The sequence below is a fragment of the Bombina bombina genome, chromosome 2, assembly GCF_027579735.1.
Source record: "Bombina bombina isolate aBomBom1 chromosome 2, aBomBom1.pri, whole genome shotgun sequence".
Lineage (NCBI taxonomy): Eukaryota > Metazoa > Chordata > Amphibia > Anura > Bombinatoridae > Bombina > Bombina bombina.
In genome coordinates this window covers 935,936,087-935,952,174 of record NC_069500.1, presented here as the reverse complement: position 1 = coordinate 935,952,174, position 16,088 = coordinate 935,936,087, and the positions used below count along the sequence as shown (strand labels likewise).

General features: G+C 40.1%; 1 protein-coding gene across 5 annotated transcripts in view; it reads right to left on the bottom strand.

Moving 5' to 3' along the window:
* Window positions 1–16,088, bottom strand: part of WDFY3 (WD repeat and FYVE domain containing 3) — an 840,855-nt gene that overhangs the window by 368,992 nt on the left and 455,775 nt on the right. For all 5 annotated transcript variants that reach the window (XM_053703393.1, XM_053703396.1, XM_053703395.1 and 2 more), the window contains 2 exons: window positions 4,223–4,397; window positions 1,078–1,292 (listed from right to left, as the gene is read on the bottom strand). In XM_053703393.1, coding sequence (XP_053559368.1) covers window positions 1,078–1,292; window positions 4,223–4,397 — 390 coding nt within the window. The remainder of the gene's footprint in view (window positions 1–1,077; window positions 1,293–4,222; window positions 4,398–16,088) is intronic.

Here is a 16,088-nt window from a genome sequence, read left to right as displayed (position 1 = left end):
GGAATTTTTTGATGCGTAGCAAAGAGCGCCAAAAACGGCCCCTCCCTCTCCCACACAGCAGTGAAGAGAAACGAAACTGTCACAATTAAAGCAAAAAACTGCCAAGTGGAAAATAATGCCCAAATATTTATTCACACAGTACCTCAGCAATGTAAACGATTCTACATTCCAGCAAAAACGTTTAACATGAGAATAGTTATTAAAAGGATTAGTGACCTTTAACACAGTAGTTCCGGTGAAATACCATCCCCAGAATACTGAAGTGTATACATACATGTCATTTTAACGGTATGGCAGGCTTTTCTCATCAATTCCATTCAGAAAATAAAAACTGCCACATACCTCAATGCAGATTCATCTGCCCGCTGTCCCCTGATCTGAAGCCTTTACCTCCCTCAGATGGTCGAGAACAGCAATATGATCTTAACGACTCCGGTTAAAATCATAGTAAAAAATCTCTGTCAGATTCTTCCTCAAACTCTGCCAGAGAAGTAATAACACGCTCCGGTGCTATTTTAAAATAACAAACTTTTGATTGAAGTCATAAAAACTAAGTATAATCACCATAGTCCTCTCACACATCCTATCTAGTCGTTGGGTGCAAGAGAATGACTGGGACTGACGTAGAGGGGAGGAGCTATATGCAGCTCTGCTGGGTGAATCCTCTTGCATTTCCTGTTGGGGAGGAGTTATATCCCAGAAGTAATGATGACCCGTGGACTGATCACACATAACAGAAGAAATAAACTGTATATAGGTATATGATGCAATTTTTAAAATACATTGCAGATTTACTATTCTTTTTTACAATTACAAAGCTACTGACCATACACACTTGTGCACAAATTCAAATATGAAGCATAATACTAGTGCAAACGAAAAACAAAATTTATACTCACCTGATAAACACATTTCTTTCATGATGGTTAGAGTCCATAAGTCATCACATGTGGGAATTCTCCTCCTAGAGGTCAGGAGGGGAATTCTGATGATGACTCATGGACTTTTACCATCTGATGAATCTATATTCTCATATCACAATTAAAAGCTCAGATTTGAATACATATTGCCACAAACCTCAGCACCATGGGCTCCAATGCTTGAGAAGCAAGTCTTTCAAACATTCTCTGAAGAGGAGGGTGTAATGAGTGATCTTCATCTGCTAGAGCTGCGCTACATCTATGCAGCAACCGTGCATGAAGACCTGCTTCACACATAATCTGTTGGTTTCTTTCTGTATGCACCAATGATTGTAAAATATTTGCAATTGCCAGCTGAAGGTCAAGTGCATGCTGCAAAGACAAAGTGTAAGGCAGAATTATCATACGGATAATAGAGGATTTTGGAGAGACCCAGCCAACTAAAAAGCCACTAACATTTACATTTAGTTGAAATAATTTTTATTGATTTTGAACAACATATTTAAACATCATAGCTTAGTTGTACAGGTGGCAATTCTTATCCAATATTATATATAAACCATTTCAAAATACATTGTCAGAGGAGCATAATGACACTAGTGACCTCGATCACCTTTATATTTTAACAATACACCATCCACCCTGTACATATGTTAGTGTAGAAGAGTAACCGAAACTTCTACCCTATCCCCAATAAACTGACCACCCTCCCCCCCCCCTCCAGGCAGCGCCGAACGTTCTTTTACCAAGGTGGGAATTTATATATTTATGTGATTTCTATCATGTTTCTTAAGTTGCGTTATACAAGAATTACTACATCAGAAGTTCCTAATCATCTCCATAAAGGTAACCTACAGTCTCCCTAATTTGTTCTGTCATACCAAATCTTCCTCATGTTGCTACAACTCTTTCCTTAGCATCCAATAGAACCAGACCTTCTGAAACTGCTCAGGCTGACCCTGTGTCCAGGCTGCTAACTCCAACATGGTGTAGGTGTCTGTAATTTTCTCTACCACTTCCTGCCATGAGGACGTCCCCTCTTTCCAGTATCTGGCAACACATATTCTCAAGCATGTGCAGAGGATTTTGATAAACTTGTTAATTACTATATTAAATGGTCTCACCTTGTCGTGTAGCAGTGCTTGTGATATTGTGAGAGTTACTTTCTCATCAAGTAGGTTCCCTATCAAGTCTGAAAGTCCAAAGTGATTGGACTCCTGGACAATCCCACCACATGTGTCTAAATGTCCCCTTTTCTTGACAGCCTCTATAGCAGTTTCTAACATTTACATTTAAAGGGACACTCAAGTCAAAATTAAACTTTCATGATTCAGATAGTATGTATCTACTACTCATTTGAAGTTCAGACTAAGTGCTATTGCGTTATCTTTTTATCATGCAATTGTTGATTATGCAAATATATTGTATCGACTGGTCCTTTAATGGTTTTTACTTTATGCATGCTCTTGAATACAGTAGAGCTGTATAATCAACAATTTCATAATACAAAGACAATGCAATACAATTTAAACTTGGAATTTCAAAGCAGCAGATTTTTTTCTGACAAGTTTTAAACTTTCCTTTCAATATCCTGTCCGTGTATCATGTTACAGCCATCTGTCAGTCACAGACTCATATATGTATATACGGTGAACACTTGTGAATGCGGAAGGTGAGCTGGTGATTTCGGAAAGTGTGCACATACAAATTTAATATAGGAAGTAATTTTCCTAGTTTAAAAAAAAATATGATAAATATGAATGATGAAAGTTTAATATTTACTTCAATGTTACTTTAATTTTTAAACTTAAAGTGATGGTAAACTCTCCTGTTTATAAAAACAGATACGGAATGTTGGTGATATTTTAAATGGCGTTTCACTCATTATATGTAATGAAGATATGCTATAACTTACTTTTTAATATAGATATGAAATTCAAATACCCTGCGCACCGCTGCCCACTTCAAAAGTCATTTTTTTTCAGTGAGCTAAAGGTTTTAATTGTTGTCCAATCAGTGCTCTAGCTACAACAAAAGGTGCCCAAAGGGGAGAGCGCTGATTGGAGAACAGTTAAAAGAAAAATTGACTTTTAAAGTGGGCGGAGGAGCGTGGGGTATTTGAATTTGATATCTATATTAAAAAGTGAGCTATAGCGCAACTTCATTATAAATGATGAATAAAACTTCATCTAAAATATTACTAACATTCCGGATCTGTTTTTAAAAAATGGAGAGTTTACCGTCACTTTAAATTTCATAGCGCGAGGCAGAGAACATTAAAAGAATATTGAAATGACCAATAGAGCTACAAGGAAAAAAAAATACTAAGAGACAGCATAATTTTACAGTCATTACATTTTGAGCATTCAAAACTCCTGTTGCTTAACCTTTATATCTAAAAAAAGACCGTATACGCAAACCATAGTGAACCCCTCTGACAAAAACGTAAAACATTTACAAAAGAAGCTTGTCAGATGCAGCCATTCACAGACTAGTGCAGTTATGTGCAAAAATTAAAAGGAAACTAAATTAAAGGAACATCAAACCCAAAATATTTTCTTTCACAATTCATACATTTTTCAAGCAACTTTCCAATTTTTTTCTTTTATCAATGTAGTTTTAATTTCCTTGGTATCATTTGTTGAAGTAGCAGCAATACACTAATGGAAGCTATTTGAACGCATAAGTTAAGCTAATGACAAGAGGCAAATATGTGCAGCCACCAATCAGCAACTAGCTTCCAGCTCCTAAACCTACCTATGTATGCTTTTCAACAAAGAATACTGAAAAATAATAGAACTTTGAAAGGTGTTTAAAATTGAATGCTCTGTGTGTATTGTGAAAGAAAATGATTGGGTTTCATACTCCTTTAAATAAACTGCTTAAAGGGATAGGAAAATCACAATTAAACTTGCATGATTTAGATAGAGCATGTCATTTTAAAACACTTTTAAATTCACTTCTATTTTCAAATGTGATTCGTTCTCTTGGTATCCCTTGTTTAAAAATTAAAACGCACATATCCTACACTAGTGAGAGCTGTTGCTAATTGGTGCCTGCACACATTTCTCTCTTGTGATTGGCTAAATAGATATTTTCAGCTTCCTGTCAAGTAGTGCAATGCTGTCCCTTCAGCAATGGATAACAAGAGAATGAAGAAAATTTGATAAGAGAATTAAATTGGAAAGATGTTTAAAATTGTATGTTCTATCTGAATCATAAAAGAACATTTTGGGGTTTACTATCCCTTTAACTGTAGGCAAATATAATAAAAAATAAAAAAAATGCTGCAAAAGACTTACTTCTGGCTGGCTGTCCGAGTCAACTGACGCCAAAAGGTCAAGCATAGATAGCATGGCTCCAGGATGTATTACGATTGCATCAGAAGTTGCAAGAGAAGATGTTCCGGTATGTTTCATATCAGCAATGTTTTTAGGGGGGATCAGAGCGGACGAGGAGACGGCATGGTAAGCATGTCTGCAGGAACAAAAACAGGTGTTATTGCTTTGTTTAGGAATGAAAAAGCAACAGCTCGGTTACAACTTGTGTGGAAGTCTTGGCACTAATAACGTAGCTCTATTAAAATACTGGCACATATAGGGAAATATTAAAGGGACACTCAGGTTTTATTAAATTTTCATGATTCAGATACAGCATGTAATTTTAAACAACTTTCCAATTTACTTCCATTAAAAAGAAATGTGCACAGTCTTTTATATTTACACTTTTTGAGTCACCAGCTCCTACTGAGCATGTGCAAGAACTCACAGACTATACGTATATGCATTTGTGATTGGCTGATTGCTATCACATGGTACAGGGGGAGTGGAAATATACATAACTTTGAAATGTGTTAGAAAAAAATCTACTACTCATTTGAAATTCAGAGAAAATGCTATTGTATTGTCTTGTTATCTTGCATTTGTTGATTATGCAAATCTACTGTGTTTACTGGTCCTTTAACCACACTGAAATCAGTTTATTTCTCTAAGCAGTTGCATTTCATTTGCATTGTTTATCCTTAAACGACTAGCTGAATATTTATAGATGTAATGTGCTAATGACTAAAGTGAGTCATTTAGCAGCTTCCCAGTGTTTTTGCCATGAAGAAGAATATACACAGTCTACTTTTGTTTTGGTTTACAAAAAAAAAAGAAAGAAAGAAGAACAAAAAGTGGGATAAGTCAAATGTTTTAATTTGACAGCAATTAGTTTAACAATAAAATGCACTAATTGTGGGGTTGATCCCAATCTATAATTTTATAATTATCACAATGTTAAAAATTTGCAGATGAGCCCTTTTAAATGTTAACCCAATCATAATCTGCAATTTTTATTGATGATGTTTTTTCCATTATCGATATGGGAAGAAATAGCTGTAATCTTAACATGAGCCAGTCCTATTAGGCTGAGATCACAATTGAAATTCTCAGTACTTGACATATTTACAGGGCCATTTTCACTTATAAAACTCCACAACTAAAAGGACTTGATAAACACTTTTTGAATTGTTAACAAGCACCCCCAGAAAGTTATAAGTGATTTCCAAGTATTATCTAAAAGTGGCATTTAAACAGTCAATTCCTAATTTTTATTTTATTTTTAAAGAGGCCTATCATCTTTTTACTTATTGTGCAACAATATTTTTAAGAACCCCACCATATGTAGATTTTTTTCTTCTTCAGGTGATGTTTCTTACTGTCCCCCAATCAACGGCTTAGCCATAAGGCTCACAGTTTTCTATGTGGGGCATCCTTATTTGTATCCCACATGTGCAATGTTGAGGTCCTTTGGATGCACTCTTTCCACACTAATGAAGCCCCCTTTTACGTAACAGCAATACAAGTAAACAGCGAATCAGAACAAGAGTTCCAATTCACTTTTTACTTGTATAGCTGTATTGCTAACGCTGGAAATATTGCAGGGGCAGTACAATGTGGAGCGCACACTGCCAATTACGTACAGAGCGGGTGGGACCCCGTTATAAATCACCACACTACAAATAAAGAGAAGGGAAGGCCAGAGGGAGTAGGGAATAATAAAAACATCAACATATAAAAAAATTTTTTTTATCATCATAGCGCACAATTAAAAAAAATACATAGCGTATTGATTGGCACACTCACTAAGAATAGAGTGGTACATTTTACCATCACTTTAAGAATGGAACACTGGTTATAAAGATGATCAAAACGCACTGATATTACCCCCATCATATTGAATGACATTTTGAAGCAACGTCATCAAAACAGATACAACCACTACTTACTTAGTCAATTAAAGTTACAAATTAATACCAAGTACTTCTGCACTAAAAAAAATAGCTTAATCTATAACAAAAGAAAGACAAATGCACAGTGGACTGATAATGTCCATCCTTAAATCCCTTTAGAGAAACATACACCTTCATGGTTTTACAACATGCATGACATCGACTAGTATCACTACAAAGTATTAAAGGGAATCAATGAACATACGGGCATGAACCTATGATGTTCTCGATAAACCTACAAATTGCCATTTTGTTTGTTGCCAATTCTGGTAATTTGGTTTATAATCAGAATAATGAGTCAAATAAGGATTTTGTGTTGCTTTTGGGAAGTAAATATTTCCAGCTTGAGGAACATTAAAAAGGAATGTAAAATCAAAATTAAATTTTCACGATTTAGATAGATCATGCAATTTTAAAATACTTTTAAATGTACTAATATTATTAAATTTGCTTTGTTGTCTTGTTATCCTTTATTGAGAAGCATACCCTTGTAACCACAGGAGCAGCAATCACTGTTGGGAGCTCGCTTCTGATTGGTGGCTGCACATGCCTCTTGTACTTAGCTCACCCGATGTGTTCAGCTAGCTCCCAGAACATTACAGCTCTTTCAACAAAGGATATCAAGAGTATGAAGCTAACGTTTTAATATAACTTAGTAAATTGGAAAGCTGTTTAAAATTGTGTGCTCTGTCTGGATCATAGAGGAAAAATATTGGGCTTCATGTCTTAACGGCAGAAGCACATAAAGATTGTAATCACTGGAAAAGAACACTGACAATAGTGGATGATGTTCAAAAATCACTATCTACCTAAAAGAAGTACAACATTTCTTCTAATCAAAATGGAAAAGCTATAAGATCAATTTTAAGAAAAATACAGCTAAACCTTATCTCCCCTATACATAATAATACAGCTATACACATAATAATACATATTATATGCAACTACTCAATGCAGGGTGTCCCATGTCCGTTTCAGTACTATATAGGGATTAGTAGTCTTTTAAAATGTGTCTATTTTAAATCTTCTTCACCAGAGGCGTAACTAGAAACCACAGCGCCCAGGTGCAAGAATCTAAGAAGGCCCCCCCCAACAAAAAGGGAATTTGATACATATATTTTTGTGAATCAGATTACATGTCTGCAAAAGGAGGTACCCTGTGCCCACAGTCTGTGAGATGGTCTGACGCCCTATTACTGTATATAGTGACACTGTTTAACCCCCCCAGTACTGTATATAGTGAGTCAGTGACACAGTCTGTAATCTGCCGGTGAGATGGCTGGCCTGACCCTACCCGCCCCAGTACTTTATAAAGTGACCACAGTAGTCTGAGACATGGTCCAGCCCCCCCGTACTGTATAGACTAACACTGTTTACCCCCCAACCCCCCATGCTGTAGTAACAAGGTCTGAAATTTGCTGGTTCCACAAACATATACACACACACACATACATGCATAAATACACACACACATACATGCATAAATACACACACACACAAACACCAATGGGTAACAGAAACACTAACCCCTGTAGTCAGAGACACTAGTGAAGCATCAAGTCACACTCACATGATATCAGTGCAGGCAGTGGCAGGTCAACGTTTTTTATTGTAAAAAAAAAAAAATCAAAAATTTTTTTTGAAGCTGGGCCCCCACCCTTGGGGGCCCAGTTGCAATTGCGACCTCTGCACCACCTGTAGTTTTGCCCCTGTTCTTCACAAATGTTATACAACCATTTTATCAAAGAGTAGAAACTCTTCTATTAAAAAGAGGAAGGTTTTAAAATCTCATATTAAAAAAATAGGAGAGTCTTCAATGCATAAACAGGAAATGCACTACACTAGGCACACAAATGAATGCTCCCAGGACCAATACAATAGCCATATAGAAGGACATGAATGTGGTTTCTTTACTACTATTTTCCATAGTTCAAACAGCAGGTAACCAACTATACACAGGGAATTCTATATATAAAAATATATATTTGCACAGATCTTAGTGTGTTGTACTTTTTACAAGAAGGAATCTGGCTCCGAAAAGAGCTGAATTTTGTTTATATCTCAAACCAGGACAGTCCAACAGCTTCTGAAACTGCTGGGATATATATTAAACTTATTTAAAAAAAACAGAATTTATGTTTACCTGATAAATTACTTTCTCCAACGGTGTGTCCGGTCCACGGCGTCATCCTTACTTGTGGGATATTCTCTTCCCCAACAGGAAATGGCAAAGAGCCCAGCAAAGCTGGTCACATGATCCCTCCTAGGCTCCGCCTACCCCAGTCATTCGACCGACGTTAAGGAGGAATATTTGCATAGGAGAAACCATATGGTACCGTGGTGACTGTAGTTAAAGAAAATAAATTATCAGACCTGATTAAAAAAACCAGGGCGGGCCGTGGACCGGACACACCGTTGGAGAAAGTAATTTATCAGGTAAACATAAATTCTGTTTTCTCCAACATAGGTGTGTCCGGTCCACGGCGTCATCCTTACTTGTGGGAACCAATACCAAAGCTTTAGGACACGGATGAAGGGAGGGAGCAAATCAGGTCACCTAAATGGAAGGCACCACGGCTTGCAAAACCTTTCTCCCAAAAATAGCCTCAGAAGAAGCAAAAGTATCAAACTTGTAAAATTTGGTAAAAGTGTGCAGTGAAGACCAAGTCGCTGCCCTACATATCTGATCAACAGAAGCCTCGTTCTTGAAGGCCCATGTGGAAGCCACAGCCCTAGTGGAATGAGCTGTGATTCTTTCGGGAGGCTGCCGTCCGGCAGTCTCGTAAGCCAATCTGATGATGCTTTTAATCCAAAAAGAGAGAGAGGTAGAAGTTGCTTTTTGACCTCTCCTTTTACCGGAATAAACAACAAACAAGGAAGATGTTTGTCTAAAATCCTTTGTAGCATCTAAATAGAATTTTAGAGCGCGAACAACATCCAAATTGTGCAACAAACGTTCCTTCTTTGAAACTGGTTTCGGACACAGAGAAGGTACGATAATCTCCTGGTTAATGTTTTTGTTAGAAACAACTTTTGGAAGAAAACCAGGTTTAGTACGTAAAACCACCTTATCTGCATGGAACACCAGATAAGGAGGAGAAGACTGCAGAGCAGATAATTCTGAAACTCTTCTAGCAGAAGAAATTGCAACTAAAAACAAAACTTTCCAAGATAATAACTTAATATCAACGGAATGCAAGGGTTCAAACGGAACCCCCTGAAGAACTGAAAGAACTAAATTGAGACTCCAAGGAGGAGTCAAAGGTTTGTAAACAGGCTTAATTCTAACCAGAGCCTGAACAAAGGCTTGAACATCTGGCACAGCGGCCAGCTTTTTGTGAAGTAACACAGACAAGGCAGAAATCTGTCCCTTCAGGGAACTTGCAGATAATCCTTTTTCCAATCCTTCTTGAAGGAAGGATAGAATCCTAGGAATCTTAACCTTGTCCCAAGGGAATCCTTTAGATTCACACCAACAGATATATTTTTTCCAAATTTTGTGGTAAATCTTTCTAGTCACAGGCTTTCTGGCCTGAACAAGAGTATCGATAACAGAATCTGAGAACCCTCGCTTCGATAAGATCAAGCGTTCAATCTCCAAGCAGTCAGCTGGAGTGAAACCAGATTCGGATGTTCGAACGGACCCTGAACAAGAAGGTCTCGTCTCAAAGGTAGCTTCCAAGGTGGAGCCGATGACATATTCACCAGATCTGCATACCAAGTCCTGCGTGGCCACGCAGGAGCTATCAAGATCACCGACGCCCTCTCCTGATTGATCCTGGCTACCAGCCTGGGGATGAGAGGAAACGGCGGGAACACCTAAGCTAGTTTGAAGGTCCAAGGTGCTACTAGTGCATCCACTAGAGCCGCCTTGGGATCCCTGGATCTGGACCCGTAGCAAGGAACTTTGAAGTTCTGACGAGAGGCCATCAGATCCATGTCTGGAATGCCCCACAGCTGAGTGACTTGGGCAAAGATTTCCGGATGGAGTTCCCACTCCCCCAAATGCAATGTCTGACGACTCAGAAAATCCGCTTCCCAATTTTCCACTCCTGGGATGTGGATAGCAGACAGGTGGCAGGAGTGAGACTCCGCCCATAGAATGATTTTGGTCACTTCTTCCATCGCCAGGGAACTCCTTGTTCCCCCCTGATGGTTGATGTACGCAACAGTTGTCATGTTGTCTGATTGAAACCGTATGAACTTGGCCCTCGCTAGCTGAGGCCAAGCCTTGAGAGCATTGAATATCGCTCTCAGTTCCAGAATATTTATCGGTAGAAGAGATTCTTCCCGAGACCAAAGACCCTGAGCTTTCAGGGAACCCCAGACCGCGCCCCAGCCCATCAGACTGGCGTCGGTCGTGACAATGACCCACTCTGGTCTGCGGAATGTCATCCCTCGTGACAGGTTGTCCAGGGACAGCCACCAACGGAGTGAGTCTCTGGTCCTCTGATTTACTTGTATCTTCGGAGACAAGTCTGTATAGTCCCCATTCCACTGACTGAGCATGCACAGTTGTAATGGTCTTAGATGAATGCGTGCAAAAGGAACTATGTCCATTGCCGCTACCATCAACCCGATCACTTCCATGCACTGAGCTATGGAAGGAAGAGGAACGGAATGAAGTATCCGACAAGAGTCTAGAAGTTTTGTTTTTCTGGCCTCTGTCAGAAAAATCCTCATTTCTAAGGAGTCTATTATTGTTCCCAAGAAGGGAACCCTTGTTGACGGAGATAGAGAACTCTTTTCCACGTTCACTTTCCATCCGTGAGATCTGAGAAAGGCCAGGACAATGTCCGTGTGAGCCTTTGCTTGAGGAAGGGACGACGCTTGAATCAGAATGTCGTCCAAGTAAGGTACTACAGCAATGCCCCTTGGTCTTAGCACAGCTAGAAGGGACCCTAGTACCTTTGTGAAAATCCTTGGAGCAGTGGCTAATCCGAAAGGAAGCGCCACGAACTGGTAATGTTTGTCCAGGAATGCGAACCTCAGGAACCAATGATGTTCCTTGTGGATAGGAATATGTAGATACGCATCCTTTAAATTCACCGTGGTCATGAATTGACCTTCCTGGATGGAAGGAAGAATAGTTCGAATGGTTTCCATCTTGAACGATGGAACCTTGAGAAACTTGTTTAAGATCTTGAGATCTAAGATTGGTCTGAACGTTCCCTCTTTTTTGGGAACTATAAACAGATTGGAGTAGAACCCCATCCCTTGTTCTCTTAATGGAACAGGATGAATCACTCCCATTTTTAACAGGTCTTCTACACAATGTAAGAATGCCTGTCTTTTTATGTGGTCTGAAGACAACTGAGACCTGTGGAACCTCCCCCTTGGGGGAAGTCCCTTGAATTCCAGAAGATAACCTTGGGAGACTATTTCTAGCGCCCAAGGATCCAGAACATCTCTTGCCCAAGCCTGAGCGAAGAGAGAGAGTCTGCCCCCCACCAGATCCGGTCCCGGATCGGGGGCCAACATTTCATGCTGTCTTGGTAGCAGTGGCAGGTTTCTTGGCCTGCTTTCCCTTGTTCCAGCCTTGCATTGGTCTCCAAGCTGGCTTGGCTTGAGAAGTATTACCCTCTTGCTTAGAGGACGTAGCACTTTGGGCTGGTCCGTTTCTACGAAAGGGACGAAAATTAGGTTTATTTTTTGCCTTGAAAGGCCGATCCTGAGGAAGGGCGTGGCCCTTACCCCCAGTGATATCAGAGATAATCTCTTTCAAGTCAGGGCCAAACAGCGTTTTCCCCTTGAAAGGAATGTTAAGTAGCTTGTTCTTGGAAGACGCATCAGCCGACCAAGATTTCAACCAAAGCGCTCTGCGCGCCACAATAGCAAACCCAGAATTCTTAGCCGCTAACCTAGCCAATTGCAAAGTGGCGTCTAGGGTGAAAGAATTAGCCAATTTGAGAGCATTGATTCTGTCCATAATCTCCTCATAAGGAGGAGAATCACTATCGACCGCCTTTATCAGCTCATCGAACCAGAAACATGCGGCTGTAGCGACAGGGACAATGCATGAAATTGGTTGTAGAAGGTAACCCTGCTGAACAAACATCTTTTTAAGCAAACCTTCTAATTTTTTATCCATAGGATCTTTGAAAGCACAACTATCCTCTATGGGTATAGTGGTGCGTTTGTTTAAAGTGGAAACCGCTCCCTCGACCTTGGGGACTGTCTGCCATAAGTCCTTTCTGGGGTCGACCATAGGAAACAATTTTTTAAATATGAAGGAGGGACGAAAGGAATACCGGGCCTTTCCCATTCTTTATTAACAATGTCCGCCACCCGCTTGGGTATAGGAAAAGCTTCTGGGAGCCCCGGCACCTCTAGGAACTTGTCCATTTTACATAGTTTCTCTGGGATGACCAACTTGTCACAATCATCCAGAGTGGATAATACCTCCTTAAGCAGAATGCGGAGATGTTCCAACTTAAATTTAAATGCAATCACATCAGGTTCAGCTAGTTGAGAAATGTTCCCTGAATCAGTAATTTCTCCCTCAGACAAAACCTCCCTGGCCCCATCAGACTGGGTTAGGGGCCCTTCAGAAATATTATTATCAGCGTCGTCATGCTCTTCAGTATCTAAAACAGAGCAGTCGCGCTTACGCTGATAAGTGTTCATTTTGGCTAAAATGTTTTTGACAGAATTATCCATTACAGCCGTTAATTGTTGCATAGTAAGGAGTATTGGCGCGCTAGATGTACTAGGGGCCTCCTGAGTGGGCAAGACTCGTGTAGACGAAGGAGGGAATGATGCAGTACCATGCTTACTCCCCTCACTTGAGGAATCATCTTGGGCATCATTGTCATTGTCACATAAATCACATTTATTTAAATGAATAGGAATTCTGGCTTCCCCACATTCAGAACACAGTCTATCTGGTAGTTCAGACATGTTAAACAGGCATAAACTTGATAACAAAGTACAAAAAACGTTTTAAAATAAAACCGTTACTGTCACTTTAAATTTTAAACTGAACACACTTTATTACTGCAAATGCGAAGAAACATGAAGGAATTGTTCAAAATTCACCAAATTTTCACCACAGTGTCTTAAAGCCTTAAAAGTATTGCACACCAAATTTGGAAGCTTTAACCCTTAAAATAACGGAACCGGAGCCGTTTTGAACTTTAACCCCTTTACAGTCCCTGGTATCTGCTTTGCTGAGACCCAACCAAGCCCCAAGGGGAATACGATACCAAATGACGCCTTCAGAAAGTCTTTTCTAAGTATCAGAGCTCCTCTCACATGCGACTGCATGCCATGCCTCTCAAAAACAAGTGCGCAACACCGGCGCGAAAATGAGGCTCTGCCTATGTTTTGGGAAAGCCCCTAAAGAATAAGGTGTCTAAAACAGTGCCTGCCGATATTATTATATCAAAATACCCAGATAAAATGATTCCTCAAGGCTAAATATGTGTTAATAATCAATCGATTTAGCCCAGAAAAAGTCTACAGTCTTAATAAGCCCTTTTTGAAGCCCTTATTTACGATCGTAATAAACATGGCTTACCGGATCCCATAGGGAAAATGACAGCTTCCAGCATTACATCGTCTTGTTAGAATGTGTCATACCTCAAGCAGCAAGAGACTGCTCACTGTTCCCCCAACTGAAGTTAATTGCTCTCAACAGTCCTGTGTGGAACAGCCATGGATTTTAGTGACGGTTGCTAAAATCATTTTCCTCATACAAACAGAAATCTTCATCTCTTTTCTGTTTCTGAGTAAATAGTACATACCAGCACTATTTCAAAATAACAAACTCTTGATTGAATAATAAAAACTACAGTTAAACACTAAAAAACTCTAAGCCATCTCCGTGGAGATGTTGCCTGTACAACGGCAAAGAGAATGACTGGGGTAGGCGGAGCCTAGGAGGGATCATGTGACCAGCTTTGCTGGGCTCTTTGCCATTTCCTGTTGGGGAAGAGAATATCCCACAAGTAAGGATGACGCCGTGGACCGGACACACCTATGTTGGAGAAATTAATCTGTTTATGGGTTTTTTTTTAGTGTCGATTACTAGACAAACATCAATGGCACCATAATCAGATTCAGCCTGTTATGGCTCCTTTTTCTAGCTATTCCCCTGACATTTGACCCTAATCACACATACAGTGGAGCAAAAAAGTATTTAGTCAGCCACCAATTGTTCAAGTTCTCCCACTTAAGAAGATGAGAGAGGCCTGTAATTTTCATCATAGGTATACCTCAACTATGAGAGACAAAATGTGGAAACAAATCCAGACAATCACATTGTCTGATTTGGAAATAATTTATTTGCATATTATGGTGGAAAATAAGTATTCGGTCACCTAAAACAAGCAAGATTTTTGGCTCTCACAGACCTGTATCTTCTTCTTTAAGAGGCTCCTCTGTCCTCCACTTATTACCTGTATTAATGGCACCTGTTTGAACTTGTTATCAGTATAAAAGACACCTGTCCACAACCTCAAACAGTCACACTCCAAACTCCACTATGGTGAAGACCAAAGAGCTGTCGGACACCAGAAACAAAATTGTAGACCTGCACCTGGCTGGGAAGACTGAATCTGCAATAGGCAAGCAGCTTGGTGCGAAGAAATCAACTGTGGGAGCAATAATTAGAAAATGGAAGACATACAAGACCACTGATAATCTCCCTCGATCTGGGGCTCCATGCAAGATCTCACCCCATGGGGTCAAAATGATCACAAGAACAGTGAGCAAACATCCCAGAACCACATGAGGGGGACCTAGTGAATGACCTGCAGAGAGCTGGGACCAACGTAACAAAGGCTACCATCAGTAACACACTATGCCACCAGGGACTCAGATCCTGAAGTGCCAGATGTGTCCCCCTGCTTTACCCAGTACATGTCCGGCCCCATCTGAAGTATGCTAGAGAGCATTTGGATGATCCAGAAGCGGATTGGGAGAATGTCATATGGTCAGATGAAACCAAAGTAGAACTGTTTGGTAGAAACACAACTCGTGTTTGGAGGAGAGAGAATGCCGAGTTGCAACCAAAGAACACCATACCTACTGTGAAGCATGGGGGTGGCAACATCATGCTTTGGGGCTGTTTCTCTGCAAAGGGAACAGGACGACTGATCCGTGTACATGAAAGAATGAATGGGGCCATGTATCGTGAGATTTTGAGTGCAAACCCCCTTCATCAGCAAGGGCACAGGAGATGAAACGTGGCTGGGTCTTTCAGCATGACAATGATCCCAAACACACCGCCCGGGCAACGAAGGAGTGGCTTCGTAAGAAGCATTTCAAGGTCCTGGAGTGGCCTAGCCAGTCTCCAGATCTCAACCCCATAGAAAACCTTTGGAGGGAGTTGAAAGTCTGTGTTGCCCAGCGACAGCCCCAAAACATCACTGCTCTAGAGGAGATCTGCATGCAGGAATGGGCCAACATACCAGCAACAGTGTGTGACAACCTTGTGAAGACTTACAGAAAACGTTTGACCTTTTGATATTGACCAAATACTTATTTTCCACCATAATTTGCAAATAAATTCTTTCCAAATCAGACAATGTGATTGTCTGGATTTGTTTCCACATTTTGTCTCTCATAGTTGAGGTATACCTATGATGAAAATTACAGGCCTCTCTCATCTTGCACAATTGGTGGCTGACTAAATACTATTTTGCCCCACTGTAACCCTTGAGACAGATAGACCATATTAGACCATATTGATAGACCATGTAATTGCACATAAAGCGAACAGTTATGCAACCTGCAGTCACACAAGGTCAGTTACAGTCAGTGATGAGTGACTGCCCCTAGAAGAGTGGCAGAACATAGACATAAAATAAAGAGAAGACCAGCCTAAAAATGTTACTGCGGGGCATTACCCTACAGAACTACAGCTATACACTCTTTTAAATATGCTCAGGTCA